Here is a 22,300-nt window from a genome sequence, read left to right as displayed (position 1 = left end):
CATTATTATTATTCATCATCATCATCAGCGAAAGTTGGCTTTCCTGCAGGGCGTATTGGTGTACAACGGCATCACTGAGGACACTAAAGCTTCGCTTTAAAAGGGATGCCTCAGTGGTGAAGGAAGGGAAGAGGCAGAGTGGAACCCAGCCTGGAAGCTCTCTGGGAAGCTGTAGAACTGGTTGTCATTGGCCGTCGCCAGTGACGCTTCCAAAGAAAGAAAGGAAGGGCCAGTGCTCAAGAGGCCATTATCATTGGAGAAGCGGGAAGTACAGGGGCGGTGTGAAGCTGGCCTTTTTGATCATACAGTCGGGCCGCACCCATTGCAAGTGGGAGGAAATATTCCAAACGATGGCCAAATAGCGACTCACCGTGTATGCTGCAGCGGAGACCGGGGCGATGAAACCCCCCCCCCCTGGTCATCACGCGTTGTGTTGGGAGGGATGCGACAAGGAGGGAGTCGTTGGAGTTATTTTCCCGCCCAACCCAGGATGGACAAGGGTGAGAAGCAACTGCAAGGAGCACCTGCGGATGATGGGGCCACTGGCAGGGCGACAGACAGCGGTGGGGGTGCGCATGTGGACCAGGAGAGGAACAAAGAGTTGTGAGAGTGCCTTCAGGAGGATATACTTAACCTTCAGAGGGACTACCAAATACTAATTATCAGAGACTTCAATGCACTTAGGAGGGATAGGAAGGAAGCACGGATGTGCGCAGAGATGCTAAGTCATGAACTGCTGACGGTAGTTGATAACTTCGACATGGTGGCGGGCAACTGGCAAAGCAAGTGTGACGGGAGCACTACTTGGTCTTCAGGTGATCGGAGCTCCTGCATCTCTCCATTTGTTATACAAGCACCTCGTGTGAATGTGTATTGACAAGGACAGAATTGCAAAGTGTGGCCAGCACCATACCTGAAATTCTTTTCAGGGGGAGGGGGGGCTATGGGCACAACGGTGGCCATGTTAAAAATTTATATTGGCTTATTTTCGCATATGAATCACGCGCATCGGTGGCATATAGTGGAGAGCTCAATTTTATACAACCTCCTTGGGAGAACTATAGAAGGGCGGAAAACCGGTCCCAGTACGGTACCACTAGCTGACCGGCGCCATTGCGCCGGCTTAGAGGGGGAGACACAGACTGGCTGGGTGCATGTGCATGTGCACCGACTGTGTATCAGGCGCTGTACCGGGACCGTTTCTTTGCTCTGCTATAACTATCTACTAAAAGGATACTTTCAAATTACTTTTTTCTATGGGAAAACACTTTGCTTGTCCGAAATTTAATTCCTGGTAAGGGAAAGGAATAAAAAATTGACTTATACAGCAGCTAAGAATGACCCTGCATTGTAGAAGCGTAGCTTGGCTGCCTTTACCATGTTGCTACCACCATTACTAGAGGATGTACCCATGACTGTCAGAGAAATAGTTCACGTTCAACCCACCGCGGTGGCTGAGTGGCTAAGGTGTTGCGCTGCTGAGCACGAGGTCGCTGGTTCAATTCCCAGTCGCGGCGGCCGCTTTTGGGATGGAGGCGAAAAGCAAAAACGCCCGTGTGTACGAGATTTCGGCGCACGTTAAAGATCCCCAGGTGGCCAAAATTAATCTGGAGCCCTCCACTACGGCGCGCCTCATCGCCTGCATTGCGTCGGTGCGTTAAACCCACAATCAATCAATAAGTTTCCTGTGGATGTGCTGTTTCATCTGTGCAGAATCGTGTAGACACTTCCCACTTTGGGTTCCATCTGGACAGAACTTCAGCATTTCTTGCTGTTTCATCTGAAGGTATGCTGGACACTGCCTTTATGCAGTTTACTCGCAGCGTGCAAGCTTTTAAAAAGTACTTTTGCACCACGGTTTCTACGGGATCATGTATGCCAGTCTTCTTCAACAAAAAAAGGGAATTTATGGGCACTCAATAATTCTCCACATTATAGTGAAGTAGATGACACATCATTGTTCTTGCTTAGAGAAGAGTTGCAATTATCCTCCTCTAGAGATTAAGAGGAATGACTTTAAAGGCCAACTGCACTGAAAATTGTGGCCTCTTGAAAACCCTTCTTCCATACAGTGTGCCGTAAAAGACTGCAAGATGCAAAGTATGCCAGCTGAAATACACGCATGCATACTGCAAGCAATGTGCAAAAATCGGTGATTGTGAAACTGAAACTGACAGTGTGGACGTTACATCCAGGCTGAAGTGTAGTTGCAGCGAGCCAGTGAGCCACTGTATTGGACAGCAGCTCGGGAGCAAGCCTACGCCCAAGCTTAAGTGTGCACGCCACATGAAATGGTGAAGCGCTCACAGCAGAGCTCGACCGGTTCTTCAGCTGTGGCCGGAGGACGAAGCATCTGGCAGGCCAAAATGTCACATGTGCTTCATGGCTGTTTACTTGATACACCGGCAGGTGCAGTGTGGTCTGCTGTTGAGCTATTTTAAGTGCTTCTAACTGATTAGTGAGGTGTTACATGGGTTTGCCGGTTGAGTCCCCAGTTGATTTGGGGGTGAGTGCTGCACGTAAAAAAAAAATTGGCGCAGCTTGCTCTAGTGGTGCAAGGCTGGAAAGACAGCAGAGCTGGCGGCCCCTCTCCCTTCGTTGGAGACCCGGATGTTGCTCCTCACATTTATTTCCGAACCTGCTGCTGGAAGTCCTCCACGACTGGCAGTCCCAGATTGTTTCGTCCGCAGGCTTTCCCAACTCTCCCAAAGTGGATGGTGTTAACCCGCTGCCAAGTTTGGAGACAATGCCCGCCCCTACAAACCCAAAGGAAAGGCTGTGTGCCCGGAATGCGATGATAGCTCAGTTGGATGGACATGGTTTCATAAAGCACGGGACCCAGGTTCGATTCTGACTACAGGAAGCGCTTTGGTTTGCGTTCCAGTTGGCTGCACGTGTTATTGTTCCTGACGCTGCTGCTGACCCCGTACCCCAGGGCCTTTGGGGTGGCGCAGTGGTTAGGTTGCTGGTTTCATGGTGTAAAGGTCCCGGGTTCCATTCCCGGGGCCTCCCTAACCACATTGTTTTCTTGGGGTGTCGAGGTTTTTTGGTGTGGTGGATGGAAAAGGCTCGGCCTAAACAGCTCTGCTGTTAAAAATTTGGCAGAGGTGAAATTTAGGAGCAGTCGGCCTTTAATGAGGGGCAGCATGACAGCTTTCTATGACTTGCATGTGCACGCCTCTGTCACGATAGTGTGTCTCGACCAGCTGAGAGACCGTTGGTTGGATTACCCAAACGCACATTTATTACATACACACGTAAAACCTTAATTAAAGCACACTAGCCACAAGCAGCAAAAAAAACTTATAAACAATGAATCTCGTAATTGAATATCACAGAAGAGAATCCAAACCAAAACCAAAAGTCACTCAGTCAAATCCAAGAACCCCTATCCACTCACTGCTAACTAATCGTCATGTCCTAAGCACTCTCTCTACAACAACCAGTCCCTAGTTGTGTCCTTCAAAATATGTCCCTATTGGACTGGCCTGCCCCGGTCGTCGGCGTTGATGTGGCGTACCCGTTGCGTTTCCATGACGCAGTGGTAGCTTTAGTTGTCTCGTGGTGGAGCCGGGGTCGCCGCATGTAGTCATTACGTGGATGGCGTTGGCACTGCGCGTCCCGAAGTGGTTTCTCTGTGGCTACCCTTGTGGTAGCCGCTGCAGGAGGAGGTACCCAGGAGGAGGAGGTACCCAGGAGGATGCTGGAACGTAGCCTTGTGGGACTGTCGAAGTGAAGGTCGATGGGGTGTGAACGCGGGCCACATGTGCCCAACCGTCACTGCTGGGGCCACCAATACGCCGGTGGGGGACCCGCCGCGGTGGCTCAGTGGCTAAGGCGTTGTGCTGCTGAGCACGAGGTCGCGGGTTCGATTCCCGGCCGCGGCGGCCGCTTTTCTGATGGAGGCGAAAAGCAAAAACGCCCGTGTGTACGAGATTTCGGCGCACGTTAAAGATCCCCAGGTGGTCAAAATTAACCCCTTAAGTGCTTTGGACGAGCAGAGCTCGTCCTGCCCAAACTGTCACCAAACTGCTTTGGACGAGCAGAGCTCGTCTTAGCGGAATAGGTACTGCCCTATACTGTTCAGGACGAGAAGCGCTCGTCTGCGGCTTAGATTGCGTGCCATCGACTAGATGGCAGCATTTACTCGACGAATTAGTTTTCTCCTGCGGCAAGGCGCGCTTTTTTTATGAAAAGATGGCGTGCGGTGGCGCCGACCCATGCATAGCTGGCCCGTCAACTAGGAAAAGAAGCTTTTCATTTTCGTCATCTTCTTCAAGTGATGCTGATTCGGATACAGATGTTTATCTTGTCTCTGGAAGTGAAGACAGCGATGACGGTGAATTGAGCGGCTCCTCCGGTGATGACGAAGACAGCGGGGAAGCGAACATCGCGAGTGCTCGCGAGTGGATCCTGCTTTATGTGGACAATCCTCCTGTGAAGCCTCATCGCTTTCCATTCTTGGCCATTCCAGGCAAGACTTTCATATTGTCATCGCCGGGTGACATTATGGAATACATTGAGCAGTTTCTGGACGATGAACTTATATCATTTGTGGTAGACGAAACCAATCGCAAAGCGGCTGAAAAGTTGAAATGCTTTCCTCCCAGTGATCACTCCCGCTTCAAAAAATGGGTACCAGTGACAAAGGAAGAGATGTGGGTATTCCTTGCACTCCTGCTATTGCAAAGGTGCTTAGCCTACACAAGTGAAGAAAGATGTGGCATCTGCAACTGTTCTATTTATAAAGTTTTTAATTTTGTTAGCAGCAGGTAGCTGGTTTCCTATGTATTCTTCAGAAATAAACTTTATTGTGTTGATTTGATCAACTGTGGGGTACAAATATTTTTTCAACATCGACTAGCTACTTTTTAGTACAAACAGATTCGAAATCAGCAATAAAAAAAATAGGCACTTTTGGTCGGGAAATTCGAAAAAAAATAAAGCACTTAAGGGGTTAATCCGGAGCCCTCCACTACGGCGCGCCTCATCGCCTTCGTTGCGTCGGCGCGTTAAACCCAACAATCAATCAATCAACGCCGGTGGGGGGTGCGACTAGGACGCCGCGGCCGATGCAAGGCTGCCCCACTCCTGCCCAGGTTTGCTAGGCATAGTTGGTGGCTAATTCCCCAAAGCTGGCGTGCTCCTCCTGCCTCCCTGTTCCTTTTTTCTCCTTCTACTTGGACTCCTCCTTTATATACCTTCCGAGCTCTGCTCTCTCGCCTTTGCCAACCGTTTTCCATATTTGGTCGTGCCGTTTGGCTCCATTGTATCACTCATGGATTGGCTCCCCATTTAACTTCCATATTTGGTCATGGTGCCTTTGGGCTCCGTAGAAGCGTTCGGGGATTGGTTCGTTTTCTTTTCTAGGGGTTTTGGTGCATCCCCTCTCGGGGGACTGCCCCTGACACATGACAGCCTCTAATCTAACACCTGCTCCTTGCTTTTAAAGAGTAGCATGGCATTGCTCCACTAAAGAGGGGGAGTTGGAGTCCCTCATCGCAAAAGAGGGAATGTAATGACTTCAGTGAGGATATGGATGTCCAACACTAGGATACTGTGATCAGTATCCTAGTGATCAATATCCTACGATACTGTGACCAAGTGATGGTAAGCTTTGCTGTACCATTATTTCACCAAAAATCATTGTGCACTGTTTTGTAATGTTTGTGGGGAGCAGGTTTCAAAATGCGGGTTATTATTTTTACGAAATTTTAAGCGAAGCCATCACTTTTGCCCTCCAAACAGATAGCACGGAAGAAGCGGATGCTCAGACCTCAATGTGCTCGGATGAGTGGACACCAGGAGGCAGTAAGTTGAATGTCAGGCAGCGCGCAGACATCAGTGCTTGATGTGCTGGTGCGCATCATTCGTAAATGCAAGTGCTGCAGTTTGTGTTAGTTGGAAGGGAGGCAACGGCACTGCTATATATTGTGCAGGCAGAGATCAGCTGTGCTTCTTTTGGCAGCACTACCCCATCTAGCAGTGCTCACCATTGTATACAGTTTACGCCAGTTACAATGTTCCCTCTAAATCTGGAAAAAAATGTCTGCAGTATTCGAAGTATGCAATACGCGAACAGGGGAAGGGGGGGGTTACATGAGCGCAAAGTGAGACTTTTGACCAGTATTGCATATAAATGCTACAGACAGTTTGTTCTTTATACACGCTTGCAGCAACTCTGCACAGCATTTGTGCAGGGGAAAAGAATCGCCTAATGCTATTTTCGAAGCTTAGCACATTTGGAAAAGGCCTAGCACAGGTGGTTAAGTGCGTAAAGATGCGTAACGTGCGTAAAACTGAAAAAATAAAGCAAGAATATAATTAGCAGCAGTTACTCAACAGCTATAAAAATCATTCATGGCCAGCAGAATTCAGCAGGCTTTTTTCAAACCCTTTGGGACGAGGCAGGAGGTTTACCTGAAAATGTTTGTCAAACTATACGGATCTTTGCCTGACGTTCCAAGGCACCTTGCGCACTTTTTATTGATCGCATCGTGGTCAGTAAAACAGCTGACATGAAATAATCTGATGAAGGGTGGCTGTGAAATGGAAAGTCAGACCAGTTGGACTCCACACAACCTGTGGCACAACCTTGCCTTTTTCATTGAAGGGAACAGGAGCGGTGCATGCATAGGAATAATAAATGCTGAACTTCACCGAGCCTGAATTCTTTATTACGCAAAAAATTGATGAGGGCAGACTCGGCCTCCAGGTGCGCCACATAGCGTATTTAAAAATGGTGTTCAATCTCACCGGAGTTGCGCTTTTCATTGGCGTCCTTGCTCTTGACGGTAGAGCGGACCACCTGGTTAGACAGGCCTGTAGTTTTGGCAATGTTGAACTATTTTTTTGCCATGTTCGAAAGCATTGATTGTGCTTAGCTTATTAAATGGTGAAATCAGTTACCCTGCTGCTGGTCGCACAAAAAAATGGTCACCGGTGCTGGCTTGGCTTGACTGTGCTAATGACCCGTTCTAGGCTGACAATGTTGCCAGACAGTAGTTTTCTCGCCAAAAGAAACAAAGAAAAAGTAAATCAGGTGCCAGCACTGCAGAAGTCCGCTATTGACATTCAGTCAAAACAATTTTCGCACAAAATTTAGTCTATTGAATCTGATAGTGCTATGGCCGGGTCCATTATGGCCGGAGTGGGTTACACTTAAAATGCATGGGTACTGAACAAACCAACAGGAATCGCCTGTTGTAACCAGAGGTTTGTTGTTACTGGATTCACTGTGCTGAGCGTAGACTGTACTATGTATGAGCTTGTGAAACATTAGTGACTTGTGTGCTGTTAAGGAGGCATTCAGGGAGGGTTCTCAAGCGGTGTATTAGACCTGTCCCCCAACTACCTACTGTTCCATGGGAGAGGGATTTATTAGTGCAGCCACAACTGCAGCACTGTAATTTGGGTACCTGTACTGATGGAGCGTTTCAATCTTTGTGAAATGTGATCATTGGGTCCCTGGATGTCATGCGAGCTGTTCATAAGGTGCGAGTTTTCCGTAAGTTCCTTTGTGCTGCAATTTTATAGCAAAGCTGTTAGTGTCAGGATCTTCTGTCAGTCCTTAATGAGGTGTAATCCTAAATGAATGTTGAGAGTGAAGGTAAGCTGTAAACACTACTGTACTTTTGTGCACAATGTTAGTTATTTGCTCTTTCTTTTAAATTATTGTGTTTTCTTTCAATATCGAAAGCTACAGATTTTGAAAAATTTAATAATGAGACAGTGAAAACTGTTGCCGATTCCCCTTGGCATCTCCAATGAAATGCACGATCTTTTCTTTCTCCTTTTTTTGCAGTGTATGAAGTAGAGAAAGTGTTGGACATTAAGAAAGAAAAGGTACGTTGAATGCCAAAGTTTGCTATTGCGTCTCGGCATTTCAAGCCAAACGTCGTAAGTGCTCAGGTTATGTGTGCCTAGTGAATGTATTGCTGTTATAATTCTAAAAATTGTTTCTTAAAGCTGGGTTCTTGCTAAAAATTGCCAGGTGCTTCTGGTGTTTCTCTGTTGAATTGTCCAAAGTAACCCATAGGCTTTCCTTTGCATTTTTTTTCCTGTCTACTCCAGGGACGTTATTTTTTTCTCATCAAGTGGAAAGATTGGAGCGAACGGTACAATTCATGGGAAAGTGAGGAGAGTGTGAAGCATTGCACAGACCTCGTTCGAGAGTGCTGTGTGCAAAAGAATTCAAGGTTCGTCCTTTTTGGTGGCCCTGGTCATCGGCCACCTCTTGTTGGTTTGTGACTGCCTTGCTAGCTGCAATGACACTGCGGTCATCAGCCAGTACCCTTGTCACATGGGCGCTTTCAACCGCAGTTGAGCCTGATCTCTCTATAACCCAATCCTTGTTTCCCAAGCACGATTGAGGTTTTTAAAGCATTACCGGAAAGGAACGGTGATATTCTCGTCCCCGCTGAATACTAATGCCACAGACCAGGGGTCTCAAACTAACATCAGTGAGCGAGCCACACCCATGAAATTTAGTCCCCCAAGAACGGGGACAGCGAAGAAAGTTGAAACAAAGAGGGGGGGGGGTTAACAAAATATGTGCTAACGCTGCCATTTGAAATAAACAAGTCCTTTCCCACATCTTGTAAATATGCTGGGTCATTTTTGAATGGAATTTGGCATCAGGATTTGGAAAACATATTGATGCCAATCTCAAGAAGGACTCAAATCTGGACGTTGATTATGAAATATAAAATATTTGTGTCACGGTTATGCTTCAACACATGGTGACTGCATTGAGTGTGCTAAAAAAAAATAAACGAAGACACTCATGAGCGGGCTGGGCTGCAGTCAAAAAATTCATGGACCGCATGTTTGAAACACCTGCGATAGATGGTAACAACTTCAGATAACACCACAAACTGCATCAAATGACTTGATCGAAGTGTGCGATAATTTTTATGCAGTAATGTATGCTTACTTTTTTAAAATTGCATTGGTACACTCTCAACACCATGGGCCAATCTAACTTAAAAAACGAAAATGGTGTTGCCACGGCTGCTGATGGCTGTATCGAGTACAGCAGTTTTCGCTAGTTTACATTGCAGTATCATCGTTGAAATTAATGTGATGGAAAAACGGTGGATGCCAGCTGACATCGCAAAAGAAATTCTCACAGACTGCTAAATAAAGCATTGCACCCGCTTCTGCAAACAATCATGTTAAAATGGATGGCCTTGTCACGGCTGCGACTTCGCCTGATACCGGCTATGCCTGGGCAAGGTTACCCGATGTCAGCCACAAAATGCCTTTTTTTGGCACCATCTGGCGTACACAAGTGCAATTTCTCAATTGGGACTGAAACGTGCCGTTTGGCAACAATGGTGCATTGAGCACACTGGAAAAAATGCTGCTTCAGTCCGATTGAAAGGGCCCATGTGACAGCGGTATGTGTTACTTTGTACCCGGGTAACATTGGTTAACCCAACGCTAATGTTTGGCCTAAAAGACCTTGAATGTGTAGGCGTATTTATTTATTGAACTCACAACTTGTAGAAAACAGGTTTTGTTTCTTGTGTATGTCAAAGGTTTAATTGCCGACAGGGTTTCTGCTTTTTCTCGACTGTACCACACTTTCAGTGTGTCTTTTTTATGCCTTGGGCATTTTGTGTTGATTTAGCAGGATTTCTAGTGCATGTAGTTTCTATGCTTTTTTTGTGTGACGTACATAGCACTGTCGTATCGAGGTCTGTGAAAATTGCATAGGCCATGACGTTACCCATGCGCAAAAATATTTAATTCTTTTGTTACGGTGCCATAGGCCAGTGGACATGGAGCTCTGATGACTTCAAACCCCGCGAAAACTCAAAACGGTGCCTTGCAGACAACTATCACCATCTGGTGTATTTATTGGAAACTCCTTTTTTAGTTTTTTTAAAGACGATAGTCTTTCTTGGGCTACTTGAACCCAGAAATTTTGGTCTGTCTGTCTGTCTGTGACTCGACTCAGCCACCCGGCCAGAGTAAAATGGATACTCACAGCCAAATGTAAATGTGTAAGCCTGGTTTATATGTTCATACTTGTCAGCTTTGTTGAACAAGAACAGACATTACGCAAATATAAGACAGGAAATTAGTACACAAGGTATATTAGTGTTCCTTTATTAAAAAAATTCATGGTGCTTGGTTTTTCGATAGCAAATGATATTCTACATCTACTGCAAAAAACCGCCGCCTGCTGTAGCTCGTGCCACGTCCTGGCGGCATATGAGAAATCACGCGGCAACAGCAAAGAAAGGTTTCACTAGCTAGGTTTCACGTTCTGCTTGGAACGCACGTGGAGCACGGCAACGAGGCTCTATAAACCTTCTAGTCGGCCGCCTCCATTCACACGCGCCTCCGCCGTACTGCAGCGCTGGCATCGAGGAACCGGGGCTGTAGCAGTGGAACGTGGTAAATTCAAATCGCCTTGCGCAAACCTTTAGTGTGTTTACCTTGGGATGAGCGCGACGGAACTGGAACATCATGAGAGGTGAGCGGGACAGCAAAGGGGGGCATTTCCTTGGTAAATGTCTACAAAGACTTTTGTCTTTTGACAACATTTGCAACGAAAGGAGCAGATATGCGGCCAATTTTTTTCACACACACCACGTCTTTTCCTTTTGTTAAAAAAGCATGAGCCGATCACAAAAAACTGCTGTTTCAAGCAGCTTGACGAGGTGGCTGGCCCAGTACTGGCAGCAATGATCGGCACACATTTGAACAGAAAGGGAGTTATACATAATCACACGCAGTTTCAGTTTCGTTTTTTTACATTTTGAGAGTGGAGGCCGCATTGCGGGCGAAATTCGAACCCAAAATAGCTGTGAGTTGGGCAGGCAGTGCATCCACTTCAGGCCGTGCTCCGTCAAGGCTGTCTACCATCTCTGGGGCTTCGGCAGCTGCTGCTGCTGACTTTTCTGACCCCTGCAGCAATGATGACTCTAGCAACGAGGTGGGATCGTCGGATTTTAGTTCCGATCAAACGGATATTTGAGTACAAGGAAGTGCCACAAGGACACACCCCCTTTTCGCCCCTGGATCCTGTACAACACCATCAGCCGAAAAGGATGGAGGAGGAGTTTCGAGATCTGCTATGAGAAACCAAGACACAGAGCAGAATGAACGAGTTCTGATCCACTTGTGATGTTTACCTTTGCTTTGTGTTGTCGCGTCACTGCTTCGCTGAGTGGCACAGCCGTCAAGGCTGCTAGATTGACAGGCCTCCAGGAATCAAAAACATGGTGTGTGGTATTGATGTATGTATTGAATGATAGCTAAAGGACGTAGGAGCATTTTGTATATTTCAGATTTTCTGAATTAATTTGTTGGCTTAGTACAATGGCCTATTTATATTGTGTTTATGCTTTTTTGTCATTTGTTTCTGTTTATCTGAGAACTGAACTCTGAATAATTGTACTTCTCGCAAAACTGCTGCTGTGCACTAAAAGGGCAGATTGTAAACCACAGTTTCATGTATAACAATGCTAAATGTGTCCAGTTGAAAAATTTTTTTGTGGGAGCCCCCAAAATCGGCCATTTTTCCGCTGTAACGAAAGAGTTAATGAAAGAAGGGTTTGTTAGGTAGCAGAAAAAATGTAGAGAGGGAGTTCTATAAATGAGTTGCACGTGATATCCTAGTGGTACTGTTTCCACATAGCCAATGTTAGCAAGGTTTTTAGGATTGCAGGAAAGGTGTAGCTTGACTTGTAGGGCTAAGGCAGTAGTGGAAAAGTTATTTAATGCTACCATGCTAGTTTTTAGCAGAATAAGAGCATGCAATGCACACAGAATAAAAACAAATGAATTTTAGCAAAATGTGCTGAAAAAAATAACTACCGCTGGGTTCAAGACAGTGTGCTTAAGGCTAATATGAAAATGGACGTGGAAGAACAAATGTGCGCTTCATGAAGCGATAGCACTGTCTCACGACAAAGTGTACATTTCTTCTGCTCTCGTTTCTGTATTAGCTTTCATTATGTCCGATAAACTAGCTCAACGTCAAGCTTTACTATAGTATTTGAAAAAAAGTAGCCGCAGCATTCTGCGCTAAATACATGATTCAATAGCGTGGCATGTGAAAGAAAAAGACTAGTTGACTTTTTTTTTGCAGCTTGACACAGTTTATGCTTACACAGACAACTTGCAACCTCCAAGTTAGTATCTGAAACTTGTGCATATTGTCTATGGGTCTCATTAAGCTCTTTTTGGTAGTGTCCACAGCTGGTGGCTGGGAAGGTGGCTTTTAATAATAATGCTAGTGAACTTTTCTCATAGGCCTGCTTGAGCTAGGGATGGACACAGCTAATTTTTATTTGTTTTTGCAGTCCTGGTTGATTTGAGTTTTACTGGTGTCTTGTTTGAAACCTTTTGTTCTAGTACATTAACATCACTGATATATGATAAACGCAGAGTGAAAAAGGGACTTCAGTGAACAACTGACTTTATAAAAGTTTACATTGAGTTCAGGCAAAACTACCATCGAGATATGAACCAATCGTGTATCGAAATTGGAGAAGGAAAGGTATTGGTTTTGTCGATGCCCAGATCGCATGATCACACGCGTGATCACAATCTGCCAAATTTTTTAATACTGTCAGTGTTGTAAATTGATATTATGGCAAAAATTCATATTACCTGAAACAGATCACAAGAAAAAGAGCTTTAGGGCAAAAAAATCTTTTGCTGAGTTTCTTTGCATCGAAGACCTGTGTACCCCTTTACCAAACACTCTTGCGTTTTTGTTCATGTAGTTAAAAAAAATCCTATGCGTGCTATATGATCACAGCACCAGAACATCCAATATGTGGTTTAACAGGTCTTTATCATTGCTATCACTTTGTTATTGTCACTGCGGTGCTTAGTTTTTTACATGAAAGTGTCCTCTACCTCACCACTTTGTTTCACCTCTTTCTGCTCATCTCATTTTAATGTAGCTACAGGCTTGTCTTGGTGAAGAAAGCCATCCAGATTGCCTGCAACCCCGAAGATCCTGACGTTGCCACACTTTCCAAGCTGACTGGGTTCACTTTGCCAAAGAACGGCTTCGTCAAAAAGCGAAAGCTCATCGACATGCGAAAAGAGGTGCCCTGTCAAGTTTCTTTTGTTTGCCAACAAGGCTTCCTCAGTACTGGTCAGTCTAGCTTTTTCAAGGCCAAGTCATGGTGGCTGCTCTTAAGCGAAGCTGTATGGCGACCCCAGCAAATTTTTTGCGTCCATGTGTGTACACCATCGAGTTGATAAAAAAAATTCGTTAATCAACCAGATTTAGGGGAAATCTTCAACGTGGAGTAAGTTCCTGCGAAGGAAAGTTTGACATCCATTTCAGTGCAGCCGTATGGCTACAAAGGAAAGCTATACAGCTTTCTCAAACTTCGCAGTTGCAGAAAAACTCGTCCTGGTCCAGGATTCGAACCTAGGACCACCGCTTAATCGGAGCAGTTGCTCTACCAACTGAGCTAACCAGGAGGAGTCATGTGTAGTGTGAGAGTGAATTGATCAACAACTAGAAGTGGACAGGTGTTAATCGACACGATTTAGGGGAAATCCCAAAGGTGGAGTAAGTTTCTCCGAAGTAAAGACCTAGTGCTAGTCTCCAGAGCTAGTGCAAAAGAGCGTTCAATCTTTTAGGTTCATTAGCAGAAGAGTCAAAACCTATGATGGATGGCCCATTGCTCATCTAGTGTGGTTGCCACAAGTTTCAAGTCGAGTGATTGATGTCTCATATTTCTCGGCGTAGTGCTCGTTCGCCGCTGTTACAATGTGCGCCACTATAGCAACTGTGTTGGTGTAAAAACCATCATGAACATTCTTCTTATGAGCAGTTTTCGAGCGGTTCCATGGGGCGGACACTTTGTCTTGATGCTTGAATAGCACATATATAGTCATTTTAGGACAACACTTAAATTTGCTGGTGTCCTTCAGAGTGGAAGGGCTGATTAATTTTTTCTAATGGAAGGAGAAAAATATGGACACATCATTTTAGAATTTAAAGGCAACTGCCATAACCTTTGCAAGCTCGATAGGGTGTTTCAAATGTTTTTATCTGCAGATGGTGAGAGAGTGGAATAGGAGTGACTAGCAGATAGACATAGACATTCTCCTTCTAGCTTGTTTCCTCTCCATAACTGGCGTGACCTCTCCGCTGCTGTTGGGATGGACTGCAGCGGGAGGAGACATTTCAGTAGAAGAATTCTGCTTTAAACAAACTTGGAGGTAGAGGAGGGTACTGTTTCCTTCTTGCTCACAACCTGTGTGAGGTCACAGACAGCTACTGCATCTCATCTGTGACCTTACACAGGTGCAGTTATCTGTGCAGTCGCCAGTGACAGTCACAAGGATGAGGTGAATCGTTTTGAGGGCAAGCCAGTAATATGAGGCATGCAAGTACGGACACCACGATGCAGTGTACTAGAAGGTAGAGGTGTGTCGTGCGGGGGGTGAACCAATGGAGAACGCGGGTCTTTTTCGCGATGGAAAAATAGTTTTGTCAGTAGTATAAGCCAGTGTGGAAAAATAGTTCGCGATGGAAAAATAGTATTGTCAATAGCATAAGCCAGCGCCACCTAAAAGTTTCTTAACTAAACTGAACAAATATTTAGGGCGTTTTATAAAACTTTATACCATACAATGTAGAATTAAGACTTCTTAAGGCAGTAAATAAGAATGAATTGAGCAAACAAAACTTGTGAGATCAAATGGTAAGCAGTAGTCTCCAGGGGTGATGCTTACGCAGGAGTTTCTTATCAGAAATTGTAATCGCAAAATGGACCCCCCCTCCAACCAGCCCCAGACGACACACCTCTCTCTTCTAGAACACCATAACCATGATACTATAGACTGTCTACAGAACGGTGTTCTGGGTGCTGCCATACCTGATAATGTAGTCATTTGCCAGAGCTTGCCCTTCCAGGGCATTGCTTGCATTGCCTTCATTGTGGCCAGTACTAGTGCCATTGTGATATTTCGTTATGAATGGAGGCCTGAGGAATAGAAAACTGGCAACCTTGAGAGATTAGTCACGAATAACCAATCGGGAAGCTTGGAGAAATGGTGCTGTGGATGCTGTTCAGTTGCATAGTACTGTTTTGTATCATGCCTTGCTATAACGTCTGCATATTCGCCCACAACAGCAAAGCTTAAAGTGCAGCATGGTGCAGCGTTTTGCACAATTTTGCATGTGTTAATGGTAGTCAGGGTGCAGACTTACAACCTCTGCTGCCAGCGCACACTAAAAGGCTTGGCTCTTATCGCCCAAGTTGATGGATGTAATGGCTATAGAATGAAATAAGCCTATGGGAACAAACCAAGTTGTATGTTTCTTCTCAATCACTCACATTTTGCCCATTGGCGGAAATCCCGGTATGCTCGGTGCTACAGCTGGCTTGCACAAGCAGCACTGCGAACCGGAATTGAAATCAAGACTTCTAAGACAGCTCTCTCGTAGCTTAGAGACATTATGTCATTGCCTACAACTGAACTTGGCTTATACCAACAGTTACCTTTTTCATCTTCGACTGACAACCAACCCATACTGCAACAACTGTTCTTCTGTAGAAACCGTTGAACATATTTTATTAGAATGTGTGGCCTACTTGGCACCAAGGTCTCGTTTTTTCCAAGATATAGAACGCTTAGATCAAGGGCCGGTAACTTTGAAGACTATCCTAAGAACATGGACTTGTCCCTCAAAGCAGCGTCAGGCTCTAAAAAGTTTGTTTTCTTATTTGTAAGACATTGGTGACATAAAAATTGTGAATTCTGCGACAAAATCTGAAAAATAGTCCATCAAGCACGTCAAGCCATGCCAGTGTTTTTTTTTTTCTCTTTCTGCCCACCTCTTTCTAGGGCCTGTTTTCCCTACATCCCTGACCCCTAGCAGAGAAACATGTAGGCAATTGCAAATGCTGGCAAAGCTCTCTGCTTTTTTTAATAAGGAGCCTTCTCTCTCTCTCTCTCTGTCTCTCTCTCTCTCTGCTTGGTGTGGGTAAGTTAGCAGATACCATACCTGCCAACGCTCTCAAATTTTCGGTAAAATTTATGAACTTGTACTTGTATTGCGATTTTGTGAATGTTGCCACAAATTTTATGGAATATGTCACGCTTTATCTAAAGTTCCTTAATCCTCTAAAATTTGAATAGTACAATCATGTCTAATATGAATGTCGAGATGACAAGAAACAAAATAATTTCCTGAATGATGTGCATTATGTAGTTGGCTTAATTTGAGGTGTTAGGGATGTGTCCTTTGGCCGTGATAGGCAATGATTAGTGAAGGCTCGTATATGGTCATAGAAAATTACTCATCCACATTCTAATAGATGTAGCTGAAATCAAATATGTTCCAGTTTGTATACAGGTTTGCATTTGCATTGATGCCTGCTAGTTTTTCATCTGAGGCTGTTGTCTGGCGGTGCATTTCTGTTGCGTAGGTACGTATGAAGGCCATGCTTTAGTGATGCTGTCGCCCAACCTTGCAAGCTTTCTTTGGTGGCTTCGTGGGGTTGGGCATGAGAACGTCAGCGGCTTTTGCTGGAGCACACTCTTGGGAGCAGAACGGCAAGTGTTATGCCTGCTGTGTGGGCTGCTCTATTAGACTTGGAGCGATCACAGAAATGGCTGATCAGAAGTTTGGCTTAAGCGTCCACACTCCTGAGTCTGACAGGCCTAGCAGCTGGCAGATGGCACAATTGTGAATAAAGCAGCAGTGATAGGGGGTGCTAAGTAACTCGGTGACGAATTGCAAAGCATGATTGCGGCACTGGACAAGCACACTAAAATCGTGGGCCTGAAAACTAGTATATGCAGAAAAAGTAAGGCTCAATAACCTCGGGAGAGCACAGCGGTTTGAGATAGGTGGCAAGGGGAAGTGGTAAGCTAATATATCTACTTAGGCCAAGTAGTGACCCTGGATCTCAACCATGAGGCAGAAATAATCAGAAGGATAAGAATGTCGTGGAGTGCCTTCGGAAGGCATTCTCAGATAATAAATGGCAGCCTACCGTTGTTCCTGAAGAAGAAAGTGTATGACAGCTGCATTTTACCGGTACTCACCTGCGGGGCAGAAACTTGGAGGCTCACAAAAAGGGTTCAACTTGATTTGCGGACGACTCAGTGAGCAATGGAACGGAATATGATAGGTGTTACATTAAGGGACAAAAAATCACGCCATATCCACGGAATGAATGATGATAAGTGGGGCGAAGCTCGAGAGGGGGAGATCATCAGCAACCGTAACTCTCCCGTGAAAGTTCGCCCATTACATCATTAAGAAAGACGTAAGACTGTGTGCGTACATTGTACAAATCAACTTTTATTTTATTCTTGTTCGTTTGTTGTTGTTGTAGGGTTCGTGAGGCTGCAAGCAAGCGCTCGTATCGGCAGGCAAACCCCGATGCAGTGAGAGCTCGCGAGGCGGCTGCAAAACGCATCAAGCGAGCTTAGCCCGAAGCTGCCGACGCGCGGTTTAAGCGCGACTTTCTAGACGAGATGCTTCGGCCTCTCTTTCGCGCACGGTGGGATCCTGTCGGTGAGCGCGCGCTGCCGCCGCCCTGCGCGCCCTCCGCTCCGCAGCCTTGTCAACAACCACCTCCTCCATCCGGTGACTCGTTGCGAAAGAGGAAGCGCGTCAAGAGCGATTGCCTTTTATAGTGTCAGTCACGTGCGAGTGACGTCATCGAACTAGGCGGTCACGTACCACGAGACACAAGGGATGGACAGACCCACGGCTTTAGGAGCTTCGCTCCTAAAAGAGCGGAGTGGGTCAGGAAACAAACGTGTGTTTAAAACATATTAGTAGAAATTAAGAAGAAATGGGCATGGGCAGGGCATGTTAAGGCAAGATAACTGTTGGTCATTAATGGTAACAGAGTGAATCCCTAGAGAAGGCAAGCGTGGCGGGGGGGCAGCAGAATGCTAGATTGGCAGATGAGATCAAGAAGTTTGCGGGGACAGATTGGTCGGAGTTTGCACAGGACCGGGATAATTGGAGATCTATGAGAGAGGCCTTTGCCCTGCAGTAGGCATAGATCGGCTGATGATGATGATGATAGATGGTGCCACAGGTGTTGCTCCAGACCAGGACACATGCAATGCAGTGAGAGCAAAGTTGTGAGCTTTCGTGCAACTTGCCAGCCTTGCCGGGTTCATGGCTGAGGCATTGAGATATACTGTGCAGAAGGTTGCGGGTTCAAATCTGTGCAGCCACAGCTGCTTTGCTTTTAGAAGCATGCTAAGCATCCCAAAATGCTCCAACAATTCTGTGCCCCTCCGTTGTGACATGTCTCATAGCCAAGACGGCTGCAGAAAACCTTTGTTGCGGCTGAATTGTAATTTGCATGTGCCGCTTGTAGGCTCACCGCAGCGCCTCCAAAGATTTTCTTTTTATGCCACTGTCATTCCTCTTTGGCTGAGTGGGTACGCTGTGAAAAAGTGCGAGTCTCCAACTTTGGTGTAACCTCTGAAAGGCTGATTGGTAGGACAGCGTAGAAGTTTGGTTCATCTGGGCCTTTGCAGTGCCAAAATGGTTCTGGTGAAGGGAATCTTCTTGCGCTACCTGAGGCGAAAACTGAATAAACACGTACTCGCTGGAATACGCAAGAATTCAACCAGAGTTCAGCCTAATGGTACTTTTTTGATTGGTACTCTGTCACGTGCCTGTGAATGTCATTTTTATTGTTGCTTCTGTCAGGAATTACTGTTGATGAGAACCCTCTCCCAACAACCCTTTGTCGCTCTTATCCATCTCATGCTTTTTCCTTGTTTACGTTTGAATGTTCTCAGTTCATTCTTAAACTTGTTTCTGTGCCTGCTTTCTGGTGTGTTCTCACTGTCTAACGATGAGGCAGGTGGGCAGACGGTATCTGTTTCGCATCTCGTTCTGGTCTCATTACAACAAGAGTGTGGATAGCTCAACGAAACAGTAGAGAGCTTAGAGCTGGGGAACCCAACAGTCGGGTTCCCTGGGCAGCTCAGAGCATCATATCAGGCATGCCCAGTACCCAAGTTGCGCTGAGTGTTTGGGTTTAGTGCACGCTTTATTTTGCTGAAATAGCTTGTGCCACAAAACTGGCCCCAGTAGCCTGCCCGTACAGTGTGGGGTGGCAGCATTGTGCTGCCTGCACGCACGAACAGACATGGGCAGTTTACAGCTTGTTGCTGCTAACCAGAATGGCAATTATGGAGAAAACAAAGTTACACGTGGTTGGGAGGGGGATGACTGGGGAAAAATGGTGGTAGGGATTGTCATCCACGTTGTGATTTGAAGTGGTGATCAAATATTTGCCGTAGTGCCACACGCAAGGCCACACATGTTTTGTGCTGGGACACCGCAGGTTCTGAACATGCCAGTGGAAAAAGCCGTGGGGGTGTTCGGGTCATGGGAGTCTCTCGTAGCCCAAGTGCTTGAGCGCCAGAAACTGGCTGAATCGATCGGCACATGGCAAAGGTATATCCGAGCAGCTTCCGGTGGGGACCCTGACAAGCCTCTGCTGTCTGTGGAGAACAACGTTGATTTGGAGCCACCACCTGCAAATCTCACCTACCTCAAGGTGAGCCGGTGGTTGTTGCTGGCCAGAGTGCCCTGGGCTGTGTGTGTCTTTTTGTACTTGCGGAAGCTGGCATTGCTTAATTTGACTCATGAGAGCTCGTTGTTGGTGCTCATATACTGAGAAATTTGCTACCCTGCCACTTGCTGTGGCCATGTGTACTCGGTGACAACTTAAGAACAGCACCAGAAGTTGCCGCTGTGCCTTATCACCGTAGCCAGATGTTTCTCCGCGTGGCGCAAGTAGGGCGTTACTAAAGGTATTTTGAACATGGCGTGAGCTGTTCCCGTGATTTTTGGACTTAATATGCTTATAAACGACTCCAATGACGACAAACAAACTGCGTGAGACAAGACAGACGATATCGCGGATTCATAGCAAACCCCTTTCAAAGCGCGCGCGCACTGACATCACGGGTCCGGCGCTTTGGCGGAATGATACACTACATGAGGTGGTGCCGTTCTTGCGTTGTAACCGAGTATAGTGGCTAAAATCCTCAGACAGGTACACACGCCCAGCCAGCTCAGCTTGTGGCGGGCAGACATTTGTAGAGGGCAGTTGTGTCAAGAGCTGGGTCGGTTGGCACATGTTTGTGAAAAGAAAAAAACCAACCAGTGAATGAACACAATGCATAGAAAAAGATTTAGATGGGGCAAACACAGTGTACGGTGAATGAATACAAATGAATACATTGGTTCAATTGAATACACATGTACCATCTTAAGTAGCAGCTGCAGTTATTTGTTAATGCAGGAGACGCGAAAGGCTTAGAAGTGGTGTTGCTGCCCATACATTTCTTTGCGATATGGTTTATGACGGCACAAATTGTGACTGACGGAATTAAAAGGGCAGAGCCGGTCTAAACATTTTTTTGGGGGAGAGAGAAACAGTAAGGGAGGCACAAGTGCATGTACATTTCTGAGTGCACATTTTGAGAAATGACGCATACTTTAGCTAGTATACAGTATTAGGGCCGTGTGACTGCAACAGGCAGCAAGCCCTGTTGCAGTGGGAACTCCGCTTGTCTTCTGCCTTGGTGTGCGCAAGTGTGGTCAAAGCATCTGTGCAGCTCAGTGTGAGAGCTGTCGGTCCTTTTAACTTGCCAGCGTGGACTCGGGCAACAAGAAACGGCAAAAGTCATTCTTTGCTGGGGTAGTCACTGAACATTCATGCTGGCCAACCGCATGGGTAGTTTTTTGTAAGTTGTCCGATGGTCTCTTTTTTTTTTTCCCCACTTTGGGCTGCCCCAGAGCAGCTCTGTATCTTTTTGCCCATAGAATTTCTGTAGTGAGAGTAGCACTGGACTGTCCACAAACTGATCAGAATTGCACAGGACTGGCAAGTAAAACAGAACACTGGATGGCTGCACCTGTGTGGCTCAGTTAGCTCGATAGGGAATTGCTTGGCTTACTTTTGTGAGTGCTCCTCGCATATGGAAAAAAAAATGGATGGGGAGCAGGAGAAAGAAATGGTATCTTTATTTATTTACTGACAAAACAGCATCATTTTACTAGTGCTAAATTGCTGAGAGGTGTGAAAAAGTTTTAAAAAGGAAGGCTATCTAGCTTTAGGTGCATTTGTAAGACTTTTGTTGAGAGATGCAAGCTACGTATCACGGAGTTAGCTGGCGCTTTACGCTGCCCCTTTGCGTGCCCATGCAGGACCTGTTGCCTGGACCTGGTGTGCTCTTTTCGTGTGATCCCCCCATTGGGTGTGACTGCACTGACTGCTATGCGAACAGCAAGGGCTGTTGCTCGGTGAACAACGGAGTGAAATTTGGGTACACCGCCAAACGCTGCCTGGCTGTGCCCGAAGGGAGTGCGATATTTGAGTGCAACAAGAAATGCAAGTGTGAAGACAGCTGCCCAAACAGGGTGTTGCAGCGGGGTTCCCAGGTATGCTGCGATTGTGCACGACGACAGCTGCAGTGGTTTGTGCTTGTTGACCGAGTGTTTTAACTGCTTCTGCTGCAAAGCCAACTGAACTTCACAGCCCTTGCGGTGAAGTGAACGAAAAGTGGAATGAGAGGACGGAGGTACCGTGGCTAGGATAAAAGCCCATCAACATGGCCTTGTAACACCGCTGCTTCATTGCTTCCACTGTACTTTTGACTTGGAAAGCTCTTAATCTACTCTTTGCCTGGGCCAATTTTGTTGACTCGCACGTGCAATGTTCAAATGCATTGTCATACCCCCTCGCGAATTCAAGGAGAGGAATGGTAGCTTGGGACTGCGGTTGTGCTCTTTATAAGACAGTGGCGAGTAACCCAACTCTTCATATTATTAAGTAGCAGGGTGATTTGCAAGGAGCATGTCTATTGAAGAGTCTGTTTGATATTGCACTTCAGGACTCATGGAAGACAATATCAAGATCCCTTTGCTAATGAGAATGTGGATGTGTCATCCGGCAGGAGGAGCACACCATGTTACGCTGTTTGCACCTCCTCCTGATGATTGTTCATCACAATGATGAAAGAGCTGACTGTGCCAGACCAATATTTTTATAAACTAATCGTAAGAAATAATAAAGTAGAGAAGAAACGCTTGCATTAAAACACATCATCGTTGCCACTGGTTATGGCTTGGTGGAGAGGCCTGATGGATACTCCTTCATAGCAACAACAGGCAGGGATTGAAGTGGAAAAATGGGTGGGGGAGGGGGGAATAGATTTTACAGAGCAGTGGCTCCTTGTCTAAAGGTGTGGAAGAGGGTGCAGTGTCATTATCGACACCCTCACAGTACCTTCAGTACCCTGTCACGAC

At 46.1% G+C, this 22,300-nt stretch overlaps 1 protein-coding gene across 2 annotated transcripts in view; it reads left to right on the top strand.

Annotated features, from left to right (window-relative positions):
* Positions 1-22,300, top strand: part of LOC144158994 (histone-lysine N-methyltransferase SUV39H2-like) — a 45,516-nt gene that overhangs the window by 4,818 nt on the left and 18,398 nt on the right. The window contains exons 2-8 of one of the 2 annotated variants that reach the window (XM_077690218.1): positions 1,714-1,786; positions 5,749-5,811; positions 7,805-7,845; positions 8,074-8,198; positions 12,930-13,077; positions 19,326-19,541; positions 21,200-21,433. In XM_077690218.1, coding sequence (XP_077546344.1) covers positions 5,781-5,811; positions 7,805-7,845; positions 8,074-8,198; positions 12,930-13,077; positions 19,326-19,541; positions 21,200-21,433 — 795 coding nt within the window. In that variant the 5' untranslated portion in view covers positions 1,714-1,786; positions 5,749-5,780. The remainder of the gene's footprint in view (positions 1-1,713; positions 1,787-5,748; positions 5,812-7,804; positions 7,846-8,073; positions 8,199-12,929; positions 13,078-19,325; positions 19,542-21,199; positions 21,434-22,300) is intronic. The other variant, XM_077690217.1, reaches the window with a different exon arrangement.

This window comes from Haemaphysalis longicornis, unplaced genomic scaffold, assembly GCF_048455015.1.
Source record: "Haemaphysalis longicornis isolate Haplotype H1 unplaced genomic scaffold, Haemaphysalis longicornis Haplotype H1 scaffold_10, whole genome shotgun sequence".
Taxonomy (NCBI): domain Eukaryota; kingdom Metazoa; phylum Arthropoda; class Arachnida; order Ixodida; family Ixodidae; genus Haemaphysalis; species Haemaphysalis longicornis.
Note: the sequence above shows the minus strand (reverse complement) of the source record. Positions and strands in the feature narration are given on the sequence as shown.